The sequence below is a fragment of the Pangasianodon hypophthalmus genome, chromosome 15 (genome assembly GCF_027358585.1).
Source record: "Pangasianodon hypophthalmus isolate fPanHyp1 chromosome 15, fPanHyp1.pri, whole genome shotgun sequence".
Taxonomy (NCBI): domain Eukaryota; kingdom Metazoa; phylum Chordata; class Actinopteri; order Siluriformes; family Pangasiidae; genus Pangasianodon; species Pangasianodon hypophthalmus.
Genome location: NC_069724.1, coordinates 19,490,917 through 19,511,027, shown reverse-complemented (window position 1 = coordinate 19,511,027; position 20,111 = coordinate 19,490,917). Strand labels below are relative to the sequence as shown.

Genomic DNA, 20,111 nt, shown 5'->3' with positions numbered 1-20,111 from the left:
TCATTTTTTATTCCATAATTGTAGAAATAACCTGGAAGATATCTAGAACATGATATAAAAGAAAGGCTTAAGCTGTGGCCTTAGCAAAAGTGCATTAAGTCTCTTAGAAAACCCATTTGGAAAATTGACCTCCCGTCTGGAATACTTGTTTGTATTTGGATGCGTCTCCAGTCAGTCACTTTATAGCCACTCTATGGGCCGCCTAAGACTATGGACGTGGAGCTTCATGAACATTCAAATGTCAAACCCACCAAACTGTTAGAGACCTAATCTTGGGGGGGGAAAAAAGACTAATCTTCCCTAATTCACCTTTAATGAATACTTAAAGGTTTCTGTAGTGTCTTGCATGAGATTATACCTAAGTATTTCAACATGTTTCTCTGTATTGAGAAAAAAGGGAAAATACAAATCTTTCAAATATGCAGCTGTGTAATGCAAATTTACAACAACAATCATTACACTCTACCCTTTAAGATCTTAAAGCCAATTCACCAGATTTCAGATATTTTTTTTTTGTAACATATGCTTCATAACAAGCTTTTTTTTTGTCCACACTCAGACCACTAGACACTCATGAAAAACAAGCCCATGTTCCACACACTAGAAATATTATTTAAAGTTGAACTCTACCATGATATAATGATTGTACAGCCTGAAACTCATGTATAACCAGTAAAATGGTCTTTGTTATGCTTTGTTCATTACTCATGGTTTTATTGCTCTGTATTATAATTACAGCTGGCCGCTTCTATCTACAGAAAGTGTGTAGTGTGAACTGAACAGATGGCCAGTACGCGCTCCTCTCACAGTGCTTACGCAACAGGTGTGAATTTGTGGTTTATGATGACACGAGAGAAAGTCTTCTCAAAGCTATTCTCATGTAGTTTCCATGTAGTGATACTTTCGATCACTGGAGTAATTCCGATTACTGTACATGAATCACTCTTGTGGTATTCACTTTGGAAGTAAAAATTTTCTGAAAATGCAGAGTTCACAAGTTGTGAGGCAATGTTAAAATTTATCACTATGGTAAAAGCCGTGGAATTGTGGTTATGGTTGATGTTAAGTGCAATTACACTGTAACGTATTTGTCTCATTTCCACCGTCACTGTGTCTTCACATTGCTTGTACACAAGACTTAATAGTTACATGCTAGCTAGCTAAATCATTAGCCTTGGTCCTTATATAGTTTATGTTTAGTGACAAATGTTACTTTGTTGCCTAGCAACAGTGTTTTTAAGGACATTACCCACATAAATGATGAACATATCATGTCTTTATCGTTTCACATCCAAAGCATGAAATTGCCATTTCCATTTGAACAACCCATGACTACATTGTTAAATACAAATTCTTCCCTCTGAAAAAGTAGTCCCATCACTGTAAATATTAATTATACAAATTCGAAGCTTAAATTACGAATACATTTGACTAAAGAATTCATGAACGTTTTTCTTTTTGCATAAATGTTCACTGCCAGGATTCCTTCGGTACAGGAAAACCTGTTCAAATTCTTGGTGCTTAAATTTGTCATTGCACTCAAATAATTTGTCATATATAGCTCTCTATTTGTAAGGAATTAAGAAACAAAGGAATCTTGCATGCCTGTGTGTATGGACATGTGTAGAATAACAGAGGTGGGTGGGGGAGTGTGTATGTGCCTATGACTCATAAGTAAAAGAGCATCCGTGCAGCCTAATTATCTGCTTAACGATGTGCACATCTCAGAAACTCAAGCAGGAAATTTAAATATGGCTTGATCGTGATAAGGCATTTTATATATTATATCTTCCACATGATCAATTCATTATTAGGAGTTTTGATTTGCTATACAGTAGAAAAGTAGGAAAGGCTAAAGCAGTGTGATGGTATGACAAGAAAATGAAACTTAAGCAATACATGGCCAAGACCTTGCTTTAGAGACCCAGAACAAGCTCATAAAGCTACACCCATGTTATTTCATTAACATTGGACTGAAACATATCTAGAGAAAGTGTGTAAGAGTGCAGATTACTATTCAGTTCATTTCTACATTAATGCATATAAGATTAAAGGTATAGTCAGTGATTTTTGGATGAAGTACAAAGCCACGTGCATGCTAGGGGTGTAACACAATGTCTCTGTTTGTATCTACTTATTGCTTCAAATATCTGTATCTATATCTGTATTCTGATTTAAATCTGAATTGGATTTATTAAATATGACACCAAATATGGTTTCACTATGTCATCAGAAACACTGGAAAACACCAGAATCACAGTCCTGATGCACACCTCTAATCTCAACCAGATGCCCCAGATTCGGTTACATCTCTAATGCATACATATTATCTAAGGCAGAACACCTCAAATAGTAGTGCAGAAGCGGAAGGTTTTCAAAATGAAGGGCAAATAGGGACATCTTCTAGTCCTGATTGTTCGGAATTTGGTATTCCACATCATATACACTCACTCTCCACTTTATTAGGAGCAGCTGTACACCTGCACATTCATGCAGTTATCTAATCAGCCAGTGATAAGACAGCAGAACAATGCAAAAAATCATGCAGATGCAGGTCAGGAGCTTCAGTTAATGTACATGTCAAACATCAGAATGAAGAAAAAGTGTGATCTCTGTGACTTTGACTGTGGCATGGTTGTTGGTACCAGATGGGCTGGTTTGAGTATTTCAGAACCTGCTGATCTCCTGGGATTTTCACACACAACAATCTCTAGAGATTGTTGTGTGTAAGATCAGCAGTTTATGAAATTCCCAGGAGATCATCAGTTTATGAAATATTCAAACCAGCCCTTCTGATGCCAACAACCATGCCGTGGATAAAGTCACAGAGACCACAGTTCTTCTCCATTCTGATGTTTAAAGTGAACATTAATTGAAGCTCTTGACCTGTATCTGCATGAATTTTGTGCATTGCGCTGCTCCCTCATGATTGGCTGATCAGATTACTGCGTGAATGTACAGGTACACAGGTTCCTAATAAAGAGGACAGTGAGTGTGTATACTGCAAAATATGTTCTGATTCAAAATTATTGGCCACACCTTTAAAACCAAATTGTTGTATAGTGCTATGATCGTATAGCTACTGCAGCTGCAACATTGGTGTGATGTTGGCGTGTTCAAATGAAGCCTTTAATTAGCTTTGACAACATGATGTCTCTGTCAGTAATCAAATCTGAATAATATTCATAATCGTATAATAATGAGCTGTATTTGGAATTTTGATTACAGTTTATACTGACTAGTCATGCAAATCATTGGATGCATGGTCACGAACATGAATAGCATGAATGCACTTCTGTTCATGGTGAAGATTGTGTGGTATAGTTTCATGTAGGTCAGTGCTGAGAAGGCTGGATCTATGAGATGGGTTGCTTGGTTGACCTTTCTGAGTTTGTCTGGTTGATATGCTTTGCAGAAAGTAAGTGAGCAATGAGAATAGCAATTCCTCCTTTCAGTTACCACCTCTGCAGCCTTGAGTTTGTGTTTGTATGGATCTCAAGGGCTTTAGCACAAAAAGGCAGACGGAGTGATAGTTCCCAGTGACAAAGATAAAAATAACACTATGTTTCCCTTTTCTCCGATTTCACCAGCACTTTAACGTCTCACCTTTTATCTCTACATCATAAAAACTTTGTTCTTATAGAGTTTTTACTGTTTGTTTGTTTTTTGTTTTTAATTAACTTAAAAGATTTTGGGCGTCATGGTGCTGCAGCAGGTAGCATTGCTGCCTCACAGCTTCAGGATCCCTGGTTCGACCCTGGTTCCTAGCTCGAGTTAATGGAGGTATGTGTGTGGTTTCACATGGTCTCCCCGTAGGTTTCCTCCCACTCTTCAAAAACGTGGCAGTAGGTGGATTGGCTACACTAAATTGGATGTCCCATCCAGGGGGTATTCCCACCTCACACCCATTAATTAATACAAGGATTTCACAGTATCCATGGATTGTGATGTTTACTTAAAAAACACACACACACATATATATATATATATATATATATATATATATATATATATATATATATATATATATATATATATATATATATATATATATATATATATGTATATATATATATATATATATATATATATATGTGTGTGTGTGTGTGTGTGTGTGTGTGTTTTAAGTATATATATATATATATATTTATATTCCATTTAGCATTTCAAAGTGTTCTTTGATTTGTACCTCTGGTACAATACTGTCCTTGCAGGGCTTTTTAAACTTAGGCATTGTTTAGTGTAAAGTGAGAGAAGTGATGCAAATAGAGACTTTCAAATCTACAGTCAGGTCCATGAGTGTTTGGACAGTGACACAATTTTCGTAATTTTGCCTCTGTACTCCACTACAATGGATTTGAAATGAAGCAATCAAGATGTGATTGAAATGTAGACTTACAGCTGTAATTCAAGGGGTTTAACAAAAATATTGCATTTGTAATGACAAAAAATAAATAAATAAATAAATAAAACATACCCCGAAAGCAAATCAAGAGCTTGGAAATGGAATATTCTTAAATGGCTGAGTCAATCACTGGACCTCAACCCAGCTGAGCATGCTTTTCACTTACTGAGTACAAAACTGAAGGCAGAAAGACCCACAAACAAGCAACAACTGAAGGTGGCTGCAGTGAAGGCCTGGCAAAACATCTCAAGGGAGGAAACTCAGCATTTGCATCCAAGTATTAAAAATAATCCTAAAATTTATGATTGTTAGTTTGTCCAATTATTTTGAGCCTGTGAAAATGGAGGGACTATGTAAAAATTGGCTGTAATTCCTAAACGGTTAATGCAATATTTTTGTTAAACCCCTTGAATTAAATTGAAAGTCTACACTTCAATCACATCTTGATTGCTTCATTTCAAATCCATGTACAGTGGCAAAATTACAAAAATTGTGTCACTGTTCAAATACTTATGGACCTAACTGTAAATTAAGATCTAATGTCCCATGGTAACCTAACTTTTGAAAAAATGTTTATTGTCATTGGTTAATGTTGGTTAATGTTCAATTCAATTCAATGTTGATCTTGTGAATAATAAAGGAAGAATCTTTCCAGTGTCTATCTGCCATTATTTCTTCACTTTCTATATAAAACAATCTTCACCCTCACTAGTCACAAGGCTGATGTTGCTTGAGTCTCCCACATTCACTTCATGTTCATGAGCAACCTGATGAAGTAATTGTAATTTGCTGTTTTCAAAGTGAACGATTAACCAGGCTGGTAGAAGTCTCCAACAGAGGGATGTCAATCAACACTATTACAATATTACACTATATATTACACATACACTATTAAAACATTGGTCTGATTATTGCATTTAGTTTGAGCAGTGTTTCATTATAACTTTTTGTTTTATTTAAACTATGCTGGAAGATTTTTTTTATTATATCTTCTCATTTTATTCAAACTTTGTGTAAATCGCAGTTAATTTTTTTGTCATAACATTTCTGAAATGAAATTACATAGCACACATCTACTTAACAAAGTACAGAGTCTGTAGCTTAAGCAGTTTACAGTGTATTTATTGCAAAATTACTGCTATTGAAATGAGTGCCTTGGCTGAATGAGCCGTGAGTCGACTCTTGTATAGTGACTACATGGAGAGACTACCAATTGAGAGAGTTACAACAGAGATGAGTGAAAGCAAGAAATGTTGCTTTATTCAAGCTTACTGTTTGTTAATTAAGATGTTCACTGACAATTCAGGCAGATCGTGATGCTTAGGGAATCAGGCACATATTTATGCCTACAACTAAGTTTGTGTGCAGGAGACTGTCTTCATTTCTCTTCTTTCCTATAGAATAAACTCATCCAGAACACCATTTTGGCTGCATTTGTAACTCTTTTTTTTTTTTTTTTAATCAAAGTACCTTTTCTTGCATTTGGTCTTAAAGCATAATCCACTAGAGAACAGACCAAATATAATAACAAGCTGTGCTATTTTCTAGATCTTGTATCACATTTGTTTTTCTCTTCCCTCTCCTGCATCCCCTGGACATAACCTATTTGCTAATGCAGACTCGTCCTCTTTAACAGTGTGACTGAGAGCTGGAGCCTAAATCGGCTCTGCACTATCTGTGTGTGTGTGTGTGTGTGTGTGTGTGCACTGCTGTGTTGTTTATTTCGTGCATCCCTCCTTTCATCTTTTCCTTTCTTGATGTTGAATTATATATTCCAACACTGCTAAGAGTGACAGTAATTCCTTCCCTTTCTCTATACACATATGTATATACACATAATGTTTGCACTAAATACACAAATGCACAGGGACACAGGCCCACCCATTAAAGTGGCCAGGGAGTGTATATTTAGCATACGTACACCAAAATAATTTGATTTTGTAACTTGCACAGCAGCCACGAATTTGTGGGATCATAATACAAGCCATGACACTTTTACTTCATTATAGAGCATTGTGTCTGAGTGCAAACATTTGGCCCTTTGCAGTGTAACATGATTATTTAAAAAAAATCCAGAAAACTGTGGTGGAGAAGGTAACAGAGGCATGAGTAACACGTTTCCTCTGAGACACATGAAACCAGCCAATCGCATCTTTTCAAACTGCCGCTCATGCTGCATCACAGCCCAACGTAACACCTTCAGAGGAAAGCGCTATCTACCCTCTTCTGCATACAGGAGCTGTTTTGTCTGATTTAAAGATCTCCTCCCTCACTACATACATTTTGGCTTTAAAAGAAAAAATCCCTCCTGAATGACCTGCACATCAATTTGGGATTCAGATGACAAAAAGTCATCTCAATTATAAAATAAATCTTTTGCAGAATTGAAGCACATCTACCTAAAGATCACACACACACACACACACACAGTGTGTATATATATATATATATATATATATATATATATATATATATTAATCACCATTTTAACTGTGTATTAATCACCATTTTAACTGTGATAGCAGTGTCTGTGACAACAGCATGACACACAACAACTTCTCACAGAAATAACACAAATGCAGCACAAACCTTAACACATCACAAATATTTCAATATTAACATGTTTAATATGTCTCAGGGTGAAGTTTTTCTTTAATATTAATATGCTACTTTTCCTCATAAGCTCTTCAATTCTTACCTAGCTTTGACTGCTAATGGATACACAACAGTAAATTAGTTACACACTGTAGTGGTGTCATTACTGTAATTACTATAGTAACGTTTTTGCCTTTCATAAAGACTACTTCATCATTTTGGGCTTTAATTATTAAATCCTGAGGGACTTCACTCAGTGAATTCGAGGCTGTATAGAGTAAACTGTGCCATTTTGAACATTGTTAAGATGACCGTTAAACGTAAGTCCCTTTTAGAACTATTTGAACAATTTAAAAAAAAACAGCCTCGCGCGGTGGAATTCCGTGACCATATATGGCTTATCTTTTTTGACACGCCCACCCTTTCCGCCAGGCGAAACAGACACGCCCCTTGTTACCTGGCCTTAGACGGCTGAATGGGAAGCAGAGAAAGGGGCGGGGCGTCTTTCTGTGGTTTATTTATTTATTTATTTATTTATTATTTTTTTGGTGCTTTTCTTTCTACTCTGTGACAGAGCGCTGCGTAGTGCAGGCAAGAACCCGAGCCAGGAGCAGCTGATGCCTCTGTTCTTCTGATACTGTACCTTTTTGCCTTTTTTTTTTAGTTCTGAAGAAGACGCGTGACTGAAGAGGGTTTTTTTTGTCCCTTTCGTGCATTTCTCTGCGTCGTGATCATTTTGGAATGAGCCGCTTTCTGATCGCCGTTGTTTCCATGCCAGCATGGGAACTGCCGTGTCCAAGAGGAGGAATCTGAGGAATGATGCTATTTCATCGGTGGCAGCAAAAGTTAGGTGAGCACCAGCTTTCCACTTGCAGTCCACATGCACATGCACAGCAGTCTGCCCCATGTCTCTGTCTAAGCATGCCTGATCTTTGCATGTGCACGATCTCTGTCTCCTTACGCCAAGGACGCATCACTGAACCGGGATGAACAGAATGCAGCTGTTTGCAATTTGTCCTTATTATAACTGATCATAATGTCATTTATATTATAATTGACTAATGAGTCACTTAGTGCATGAGTGGTGCCTCATCTTAACGTGTCAGATTCTGAACTGCAGCATATGATGGCTACTTCTGCAATGCATTCAGACTACATATTTAATATAAAGGCATATTTGAAACCCTTTGTTGTTCTGTTGTCGTCACGTGGAACGCTATGACAGAAATGCACACCCTGCATGTGTGTCAGGTACCACTGCAGAGGCTCCTTTATGTATTAAGCTTTTAAAGTAGGGAAGAAGGAAGTGTGTGGAAATAGCATACCTCTTAGATTTGGTGTGTAGAAAGGTTATACACCAAGTGCACCTTTTAATAGCATAGCTCATAGTGTGGCACTGGGACTGATAGTCTGATGCACTGGCAGCTGGCAGAGGGTAAAAGACAGATCAATCAATCCGTCAATCACTCAGCCAGGAGTGCCTCAAGCTAATTGTGCGCCTGTTGAGGTATTGACATGAAGTAATCTTGTGATTTATTTACACAGGATCATTGGCATTGAGGTTGCTCCACACTGCACCACATGCATTATCCTTCACAGACAGTGCACCAGTTGCTGTGTCCTAATTCTGGTTGTTCTGTGTAGTTTATGTGCTGTTTAAGTACATTTAGTGCGTCATTGGCATCAAGCATGCGTCATATTTCTTGAAAAAAACATTTTATGTGTCTTATTTTCCAAGAGAAGGTCATAGGCATAACCTTGCATCCATATCCCCCTGGCTCAGTGCTTTAATATCTGACTATTGGGTACACGGCATCCCCTCTGGTCAGGGTGTGTGTGTGTGTGTGTGTGTGTGGTGGGGGGTGATTAAAGGATAAAGTCCCTGCTCAGTATGCAGGACAGACGTGTGTGCAGATAGCTATGCATACCGATTTCAGATGCAGTGTTGGAAAGATATAGTGAAGGAACACCAAGCAGCCAGACTCTCGTAACCACGGCACAGTCAGAGCTCGGACACAGATGAGCTTAGTGTGATTCGAGTTTCACAAAATGAGGAATACATTATTAATGCAAGTATGCAGAAGCCAGCAAAGTCCTAAGTGTTTTCTTTGAAAATGAATAATTAGACTGGAAGTACGTCTGTAGCTCCGGGGCGGTTTCTCAGTATCAGTAACTCGCACAGAGTGAGAAGCAGAATTACTTATATCAGCTGAAATATGCAGATTTCACCACTGATGGCACTTATTAAGCACTTCAAGAGAGCTGTGCTTTAATATAGGACCAGACTCTAAATAATTAGCATTGAGGTGTTTCCATATAACATGCAAAATTTTTTTTTTTTTTTGCCCTTTTGGTAATTCAAACTATGTCAAATATTAAACTTTTACGTTAAATCCATCATGATCTCAGGTTAAGTCAGCTGATTATTTGTTATTCTTCTCCCGGGAGTGTCTTGGCAGGGAAAAAATCTATAAAAAGGCTGCGAGAGGCTGTGGATGTTCTGCTGTCTGGTAATCAGAAACAAGATCAGAGTTTATCTATTTCAAACCCTCCTCCTGGTCACATCACTCACTGTTCCCATCTCGCCACACACACCGTGTCATGTACACACCTTCCTTCCCAACAATCCATTTTCTCAATTTCCTAAGATTGCTGCTTGCACATCAGGCAAAAGTGTTTCTTCTTGATGAGCCTATTTTGGGTGTCTTCTCCAAGCAGATGTCATTGACATACCCTTGGATTTTAATTCATGTACTACATGTGTAGTGCTCCTTGGCCTTCACTACACCCTCCGTCCCTGACACTGTCTTTTATTTGCTATCTACAGGCCGAAAAAAAAATATTTGCATCCGAGCTCCCAGGGTGAGCCATAGATCTAGGTAGAGGCTATTAACAATTACTGGTAAGGATGAACGTCTTTTCCTGAACATGAATGCCCTCAAAAATCGATCAAAGACCCCCAATGTTACTCATGGTACCACTCGAAGCTCATCTAGCCTGGTTTATGTGCAGAGTGGCTGAGTCATCAATGAGGATCTCCATTGCTCTCTCATGACGCACTTGTACCAGTGTGCAAATAGACAAATGGTCATGTCCACTGAGAGCTGCTTGTTATTCCCCTCTCCTGTATTTCTTCCAGACAGCCATAAAACAACATAATGAAGGTGAAATACAGGCCACTAAATGTAGGTGGAATGTTTTTCTTAAACTTTCAGCCAGAAAGACTGAAAATAAGAGACTTTAAGATATCTGCATCTTAAAGTCCCATTGTTACCTCTATTATAGATCTTCCTTTTTACAGTATTGGTTGGTTTTTTAATTTATGTTTGCTATATTACTCAAACTCACAACTGTGTTTTAATTAATGAAGTGATGTCTTTGGCATAAGCTGTAAAGATTCATAATCACTGTTGGTACAGGAATTAAACAAAGCACAGACAAAATTAATATTGTGTATGTTTGAAATAAATAGTTTGGCATAAAAACTGAATTTGCATTTGACTTCCACTTAACATAAATGTTGGTGATCGACTAAAACATGCTTGGTATGCTTCTTTAGTTTTTCACTTAGGGGTGGGAAATATCGCAAAAATAATATATCCTAACACATCTTCACAATACAGTATATAGCTATATTACAATGCATATTTTGCTGTGTTTTTGCTAAGAAAACACCAACAAGGGCTACTATAGTTTCAGTTTCTGACCACCATTATTAGAAATCCAAGTATTTCATGAAGAAAAGGCTGGAAAATGGAACAATTTGCACAAAAATAGCTCATAAAGTCCAGTCAGTTACTTGTTATAAAAGCACTTGACACTTGTTATAAAAGCACTTGACTTGATAACACCTGACCATTATGACAATACTTAGAAAAGTCTATCATGATGTTATTATACCGTGCCTTGCATAAGTATTCACCCCCTTGAAAATTTGTAGTGCTTCCATCTGGAACCTAAATGGACTTTGGGAATATAGATCATAGATATACAAAATATACCTCATAATATTCAAATTAAAAGTGGCAAAAAAGCAATATACATTGCAAAAGTATTTGGAAAAAAAAAACAAGCAAAAAAAAAAAAACCACTTCACTTAGTTCTGGTGCAACCAGTTGCCATCAGAAGTCACATAAGTAGTTGAATGGCATCCATCCATATGCAATTAAAGTGTCTCAATATAAATACACCTGTTCCTGGAAGACCCCAGATTTTGGTTAGAGAACATATCTAGACAAATATCATCATGAAGACCAAGGAGCTATCAAAACAAGTCCAGAAGAAAGTTCTGGATCAGGATTAGATCATAGAAAATGTCCCAAACTTTGAGTATCCTCTATATGAGTAGTTTGCATTTTACCTGAAAAGAATTTGGGTAGTTTTATCACCTCTATACACTAAAATTTCACTGACGTTAATGTTTTTGAACAACTCTTTTCTTTGGGATGAGCCTCTAGGCTCCGCCTCCTAGAATTTGAGGAAGTACCAGAAAGCTGGAAGTTTAGTAATGTGATAATATAGATCTACTTTGAAGATGTACATGGTCCTTGCCAATTGACCAAATGGTTTATTTAAAAAAAAAAAAAAAAAAAAAAAAAAAAAGTAATGGCATAGCTTGTCCGTGATGTGAAGAAATTATATTATATATGACGACTTGGGCATGTATTTCTAAAAAAAAAGATTTTTGGATGAGATAGACTCCAGTGCAAACCTAAAGAAGCAAACACTAGACACCAAACATGTCCTGGCTGATTAACTACATTTGGTAAGCAAATTTAATAATAATTTTTGCCAAACTATTCCTCTAAGGACCTCTGACTCACATGTATAGTGCGTTAGAAGATCCTTCTAGAGAAGAGACGCTTCTTTGAGTGTCTGCTGTTGTTCAAATCCAAGGCAGGGAGAATCTTGAGCAGCTCTTGAATGCCACTGAACACTTCTGGGTAATGGGGCAGTAACCTTATTATCAGCTCTACCCTAGTGGAAATGACACGCAATTCATATTTGATATCGAAGAAGAAAAATATACTGTAAGTTTTCCATAGAACTAGTTTGTTCTGCTCCTTGTGGATGTCTTTGAAAGTTTACTGGTTATTTATGAAGCCTCTACTTGCCCTTTGAAAAGCAATTTTTCAAGAATGCCTATAAATGAACACTGCAAGAAAGCACTAATGCTTCGAGATGTCAAAATTTTCCTTGTGCAACTTTGTTTTTTTCATTTTGTTTAGTTTTAACCACACCTAATTATCACCTTGTGCGGAAGCCAAATTGCAGGCATTAAGAGGATAAACAGAACTAGTCAAGCTGATTGGTGTATATGGGTCTCCCCTTACTTTCTTTATCTTCCGGTGGTGAAGATTAGAACGTGCAATGTGCACTGTAATTAGGCTTAGGGGATGAAATGATACAGATTTTAGGATTCCTTTGGCACTACGATTATGCCTTTGACAGTTAAAGCTCCTCCTCCAAAGATGTCCGCTATTGAAACTCAGGGAAGGTTCCAGGCGTCATTAGGGAGTGTTGTAGAGCTGTGGGTCTTGGAGGAGATGACATTTTAATCAGCGGTCTGTTCTGCAGGAAGGTCCCAAATTCTGTGTAAACAGGCTGCACTTTCGAACGTGCTATTAGAACTGTTCTAATGTCCTTGTGTCTCAATGCAGGGATATTCAACCTCACGTCTTTAAGGAGACAAGTGGATTTGGAAGAGGCTGTTAACCTGATGAAGGACCTTAGAGGCAGACTTTTCCTACTGCCTTCCTGCGCTGACTTTAGTTTATGCAGCCTCTTGGATCTATCTGTCAGTATTAAGTACTTAAGAACTAGTGTTATGTCCAAGTGTTCAGAGTGTTGCAGAGGGAAATAAAGAGGCTGGTAAAAGAACATTAGAACTCTGAGATTATTATTTATTCTCTTCTCACAGCTGCTGCTTCATTAAAGCTGATTTCTTGTTAGTAGAAGAAATTTATACCATGTAGCTTGCAATCTTATAATTGCAATCTTGCTCAGCTGTGCCATGACAGCTTCTATAAAAGGCGCTAAACAATAATTTATTTAAAGGATAGGTGGGTAGGAACTGCCCACATGTGTACGGCTTCAAAGAGACAGCAGAGTGGATATGTGGTGTGAAAGAGCAGAACGCTGCATGAAAATGTTGTGTGTGTGTGTGCAGGTGTGTGTTTCGTCAGATATGCAGTAATGGGAGAGCTCTGTGTTGTAGGGTGTGTAGTGTCCTGCCGAGCTTCAAGCCTTCATCAAGACCGTGTTCTCAGTGTGGTGCGGTAAGCAAGAAAGCGAGGGAAAGTGCTGTACAGAGCTTGATGTATTGTAAGAAACCAGAATAATAACTGCACCGAATTCTTTCAGGTGTGTTATACTGCTTTGCCAACAACAATGCAGAATTAGTTTTTTTTTTTTAGTTTTCTTTGCTTAAACATTTCAGTGAATGACCCTTAAAAGAGCACATTATCCTGATGAATGACCTCAGGGGAAGATTGTTCCTTCTGCTTTCCTTGCATTTAAGTTAACCAGGCACTGTATAATCTTCCTATAATGGAGCTACTAGAAATAATGGCAATTGACAATGAGTCATGGTTGAGATTTACATTTACATTTACCCACAGTGACTTACAGAAGTGCTTTATCATCTCTATCAAAACAATTTCTAATGCTAGTATAACTAGGGCACTGTCTAAGAATACCATCAAGCTAGAGAGGAGTTAGTACATTGAGTAGGTACAGCAACAAAAACTGACAGAGCCAAGAGTTTCTTTTTTTGAATCAGCTTGGTGAAGAGGTAGGTCTTCAGTCTTCGTTTGAAGGCAGCCAGTGACTCAGCTGTTGGGACAGCCAGGGGAAGTTTGTTCCACCACCTTGGAATGCCTTGATGCAGGTCTGCAATGTCTTGATGAAGAGCCTCGATGCAGGACTTCCTTGGTGAGAAGACCATCTTGAGGGATGGTGGGTCAAGTTGAGTTTTACAACATTATTGTGCACACAGCTTTGTTTCTTGTGTAACTTCAGAGGTCAGATTTCTACAGTCATGTTCATTAGGTTAAAATGAACATCCATTCATTCCTTAATTTATCTTCAGTCTATCCTGAAGACTGAGCGTGAAATGCAGGAATACACCAGATCTGATGGAAGAGCATCATAGGGCATCACAGATTTGAACACTCATTTACACCAAAGGAATTTAGAGTAGCCAATTCACTGACAGGCATTGTTTTGGGAGGTAGAAGGAAACCCACAAAGCCATAAGAAAACCATGCAAAGCTAACACAGACCATAACCAGAGCACAGGATTGTGCACCCCAGACCTTGGAGCTGTGAAGCAGCAGCACTACCTGCTGCACCAGCATGGCATGCTACATAGGTAGCATTTGATTCTTTGCATATCCAAGCTTGGAAGAAAGCTGGGGTTAGAGCACAGGGTCAGGAACATGGAGGAGCGTGACACAGGTGAAACCCCCTGCAATACTCGGACACAGATCAGGCATCAGCCCAACTAAACGATGAGGAACTTGTACGTAAAAAGGAAGGTACTTCTGTCGTTTGGGCGTGGTTTGTGTATAACACATCAGACACTGACTGGAAAATGGTCATTTGTAAGGTATGCCACAGACTAGTTATGAATTCATGCATGTTATTTTGTATAGATAATTGTTTCATCTATGTTAGAGAAATATATATCATTTTGATATTTATCGTTTCAAGATATGAAATTATCCATATTGTGATATAAGAGTTTGTCCATATCACTCAGCCCCATTCTCACCTCACAACCAGTGTGCTTGGGAAAGGCTCTTGATCCACTGGGACCCTGACCAGGAGAAAGCGCTTATTGAAGATGAATGAATGAGTTTAGAGGCATTTATATCATTGTAACGGCATTATCGTAAAAGTGTGTATTCATGTCAACACAATAACGTTACTTAAATTGAAAATAAAAGCAGAAATATGAATTAGTAGTACTTCCACTTTGTGATTCTTTGTTCTTCATTTCTTCAGTTTCTCTTCTCTGGGCTGGGTGCATATAGGCCTGTTAATTTATTCAATATCAGTATCTGCCATATCCTGAGGTGAGGCAGTAAGGCTCCCTGCTTCACCCCCATTCCACCCTTAGGTGTTTTTTCTAAAATTTCTATTTGTCTCCAGAAATGGTTAATTGTATTGCATTAACAGTAATGCTGTGGTGTAGCTGTCAGTTATAGACCACATTTGCTGTTATAACCCAACTCACAGGTAGATTGGCTTACAGCCAAATCTAATTACATATTCAGTGCCTGGACCCCCAGGAAAAGCCAGGACTCCAGTTGGTTTCTTATTTCACCTGTGCCACACGCCATGCAGTCTTTTGTCTCCCAATTTCTTTTTTTTTGACACAGGGCTCATCCAATGTTCTGTATTCCTCCTTATGTATTATTAATGTTGCAATTCACCAAGCAGTGGGGCGTCTTGTTGATGTTAATCAAAACTCAGAGGACGTAAATGGAGAATATGAAGCAGCGCGTGAGGTCTTCAGAGGGGGCTGATAATTGCCTCTTACTACTGAAAGGATCGTTTTCTATTCACACCATGCAGAGAAAGAGAAGTTGCTCTAACAGCATGCTAGTGCGCTATAAATTGCAGCAAAATCATATGTGTTAAATGACCTCCTCTGCAAGTAAAGCTCCTCCTCCAGAGATGTCTGCCATCCAGCCTGTAGGTGTTAATGCTTGCGATTCAGCTGTGGAGATAGGGAACAGAGGAGACTGTGACGCCAGTAGCACCTCAACATATTGTGTGAAATATATATATATATATGTGTGTGTGTGTGTGTGTGTGTGTGTGTATATATATATATATATATATATATATATATATATATATATATATATATATATATATACACACACACACACACATACAGCCAGGGAAATGCTTTTGAACGGCCTTTAGTATTTTTGATTAAATAAGCAAAGGGTTCATTTTAAATAGGTAGAAGTGAATTGAGAAGTGTTTCGATATGAAATCCAAAACTTTTTTTAAAAAAGCCCAGATCTTGATTTAATAAAACAGTAATTTAGAAAATTTAAAAAGTAAAATTCCACATGGATATTAAGTGTGGGCGACATGACAAAAATATCATATCATGAATTTCTACAACACACAAAATGCCAGCAATATAGTAGTGTTGCACTAAAAAACATGTTTGATTATTTATATAATGCCTACAAAAAATAAGTCTTTTTTTATTTAAAAATAATTTTATTTATAAAAAATTAACACTGAAAAGACTTATTAACTTCAGGAGGCTGGTGACAGAACTTCTGCTGGTAGCTGTTATATTGTAAGTGATAACCAACTTTTTTTGTAGGTGTTCCACGCCATTAAATGTAACTAATAAAACATAACCAATTAAATATAAATTTTTACTCTTTTTTTTTTACATTTTTTTAATATAAAAATATATAAAAAAATAAAAAGTATCGCTCTTTATCTAATAAAAAATAATTAGCATTGTACACGTAATTGGTTTAAAATGGGTGTTACTATTGGTATGGTAACGTTTTCTCTGAGGAGACATTTATTTAGTATTTTCGTAAGGAGTCTCCAGTGTCAGTGCTTTGTAACAGTCAGAGGTGATGCTTGTTACACAACCCCATCTTTAATTATTTTTCTAAACAGCATGCTCCGTTGTCTTATGTTATATTTTACAACTGTGAAGATTAAGTACATTTTAATTAAAAAAAAAAAAAAAAAAAACTAACAGGATAGCATGGTATCCACTCTGTCTCAGAAAAGCATACTGTGACATAATATATATGGATATATAATGTATGGATATGTGGATATATAATCTCCATCAGTTGAACAAACTTGTTTACCGGTCATGTAATTCCCAAGTGGATTGCATGACTCTTCACTCTGATTTGTCCTCCCATTATCAGGGAGATTGAGCTGAGTGCTCATTTTGGTCATGCAGAGACCCACTTGTGTAGGCTGGACCTGAATAATTGAGAGCATTGTCATACACATCATGCCCTCGTGTCAGAAGGCAGACTTCACATTCCAGGACATGGTACTACAGGTCCTGAGGCATTGGCTCTTACACTAGAGGAATCGCCGGCAGAGGGATCCCCGGCTGCGTGACAGCTCATGTGGAGGAGGTTGCAATTTTAAGAGAGGAGTGGGTGCTTGGTGGTTGTGCGTGTTTAGAAGAGGATGTACAGTGTTTGTCCCTCTCATTGCGGACACCCAGTTCCGGAGTGTGTGTGCATTAGTTTGTGTAGGGGTATTATCTTCAGTCTTGAAATAAACCCGGCAAAAGCCTGCCCTCATTAGAGACTTCCTGTTCAGTTCGTCTCCTCCGATGTTTTGATGCAGAGCAGCTTCTTACAGAGCTATGACTCACAAGGGGCTCGCGCTAGCCTGTGTGCCAGCATATGCGGATCAGAATAAGCTTTAATTCGACTGGGTCTTCAGTATATCCGCACAATACTTAAACAGCATGTAACTTAAATCGCTGATTGACTGTATGGGATTGCTGGTTGCTTTGATTGGGTGTCGCGAAGGCTGCTCTCGGCTTACTCTGTCATTCAGCATGCCACCATTGGGGTTGGTGCAGATGTCTGGCAATCTGGAGCTCAGTCCCACGATTCTGAGGTTGTTTGACGGATGGTTACTGATGAAGCCTCCTTATACACAGGCTAATTACATTCTCTCATTATTCTTCTTTGATTTCCAGCATCTGAAAACCAGCATGGACTTGGTTTATATTAATGCATTCGTTCTAACACGTGATCATTTCTATAGTAACGTCTTACACAGGGGCGCATTAAAAACATGTTTTTTGTGATGTTTATAGCATTTTTGGAAGGAGTCCCCAGTGTCAGCACATTGTAACAGTTAGAGGTAAAGTTGTAGCTTTACATTTGTTGACACGTTTTTCAAGACTTCAGGACAGAGGGCTTTGCAGTTTCTTGGTAACATGACAAGCTGTAGCTTCTTTGTCTTATTAACTTCAGGGAGTAATAAGCTGCTATAATGTAGGCATTAACAGGTACTAACTTGTTTCACAGACTTTAAACTTAACTATAAACTAATAAAATGTACATTGTCTTCCTCTTTAATTAATAAAAATTATTATCATTGGCAAATTGCTGTGGTATAAGAGGAATAAAACTCTTTGGGGCATGCTGTTTTTGTTTGAAACTTGAAAATAATCAACTTTGGGTTGTTATAGTATCTCTGCTCATTTGCTTATTTTCCCCAGGTTTTCCAATGCATAATTTTTATTCCTTACATATTCAACAGGTTCTAAGAAGGTTTGGTTGTAATGTTTCAAAAAAATGTTCCAGCAATATTCTAAAAACATCTGCTGTAATGATGGTGTGCTTAACAATGCTATTAGAACATTACTTACCCATCATTTCCAGTTAGGCAAAAACTAACATTATGGAAACTTTAGTATTACAAAAATGTTCTAAGAACATTCAGAGAACATTCATTGAATCAAAAATTCCTAGAACCGTAATGTTCTGAAAACTTTCTGGTAATTTTAAATTGTTAGTTGGGTGACTCTGAAATTAACAGGATATTGACATCCATTCTGAGATGAAGCCAGGTTCTCTCTCTCTCTCCCTACCCACCAGTTTTATGTTTTCATCCTTTCACAAGCTTGGAGTAGAATGATAAAGAGATTACATCTGAGACTGCGATTGGCACAGATCTCAGATACATTGTTGGTAGTGATGTTCTTCACATTCTCTCTCTCTCTCGCTCTCTCTCTCTCTCTCTCTCTCTGTTCCATGTACTTCCTCTCCCTCATTGTAGAGCTTAGAGCTAAGCTCTGGAAACTTCCACCAACAATCCCTGTTTAAGTCTATTGTGCCTGGGAAAGATGCCAGGTCACTGGCAAAACTAAAAAGTATCACTTTTCCAAATGAGAAATGTGAAAGAGTAAATGTCTGTGATATTTTATGTCACTGCAGGACCCTAAATTTCATTCTAGTTATTTATTTTTAAGCAGAGAAGCCCAACTGTGTTTAGAGTGTCATTTTGAGAAAGGCCCTGCATGCCAACACAGTTAAAAAATAATGAATCAGAGCTCATTTCAAACCATTGGACAGTGAAATGATAACAAATAAAAGAATCCATTAAGATTAAATAAAGCACACACAAATTAAACTGAGCATCTGAAATAAAAGAAAATTAGACCAAGAGTCAGTCATAATAAAATCAAAATCAACAATCATCAAACATAAAATCATAAAACAATCCACTGTTACTTGAGAGTGAATATTCTGTATGTTCTATACATTACTCCACTAGTCTAATGCAAATTATACAACATTGCTGTTGAATGCTTTATTAATTTTTATATGTTGATACATTTTCTATGAAAGCAGCTCTGACAGAAGTCACTGTTTCTATTAATGCACTTGTTCTAATACATTACTGATTCTATAGTAACCACTTAGACATGTAGATGTATCCCAGATGCTCCACATAAACTAAACAGATTAAATGTTTAATTATTGATATGGGAGAAGTTTATTTTGCAATTTTTGAAGGAGTCTCCAGTGTCAGCCCTTTGTAACAGCATAGCTGTAACTTTAAGTTATGTTTGCTGTGGTATAAGAGGAAAAAGCCTTTTTTCTAATGTCCTGGTATTGGAAAATAATCAACTACGGGGTAGGTTTGGGTTGCATCACATCACCCCCCATTGATTATTTTCCTAAACAGCATATCCCATTGTCTTTTACAAATAAGGATAGTTACTGTATATGCAGAGAGATCATGGTTTAAAAAGGTAGGTAAACTCCAAATTTCAATTTCAGTGAGAACCCAGTTGCAGGACTGTGAAACAAAGGACACATACGTACATGTATACCTTATATAAAAGCATATCTTTTTATCTTTTAATCATAATGTTTTTAGTTAATGTGAGCTGCACTGCATACATTATTAATACTTGAATGCTGTTTAAGGTTAATCAGTAGGGCATTAACATTAATCTGTAGGACATAACAATAACATTAATAATTATCATTAGGCCTCTATTTTAGACGTATAATCTTTCACAGTTTTATTTTATATGTACTGTAAGTGTATCAACAATAACCACCAA

At 37.4% G+C, this 20,111-nt stretch overlaps 1 protein-coding gene across 3 annotated transcripts in view; it reads left to right on the top strand.

The window, feature by feature from the left end:
- The first annotated feature begins 7,476 nt into the window (after positions 1 to 7,476).
- nsmfa (NMDA receptor synaptonuclear signaling and neuronal migration factor a) overlaps positions 7,477 to 20,111 on the top strand; it is a 32,475-nt gene continuing 19,840 nt past the window's right edge. For 2 of the 3 annotated variants that reach the window (XM_053240369.1, XM_034311498.2), the window contains exon 1: positions 7,478 to 7,850. In XM_053240369.1, the coding sequence (XP_053096344.1) occupies positions 7,780 to 7,850 (71 nt within the window). In that variant the 5' untranslated portion in view covers positions 7,478 to 7,779. Of the gene's footprint in view, positions 7,851 to 20,111 lie in introns of all 3 variants that reach the window. The other variant, XM_053240368.1, reaches the window with a different exon arrangement.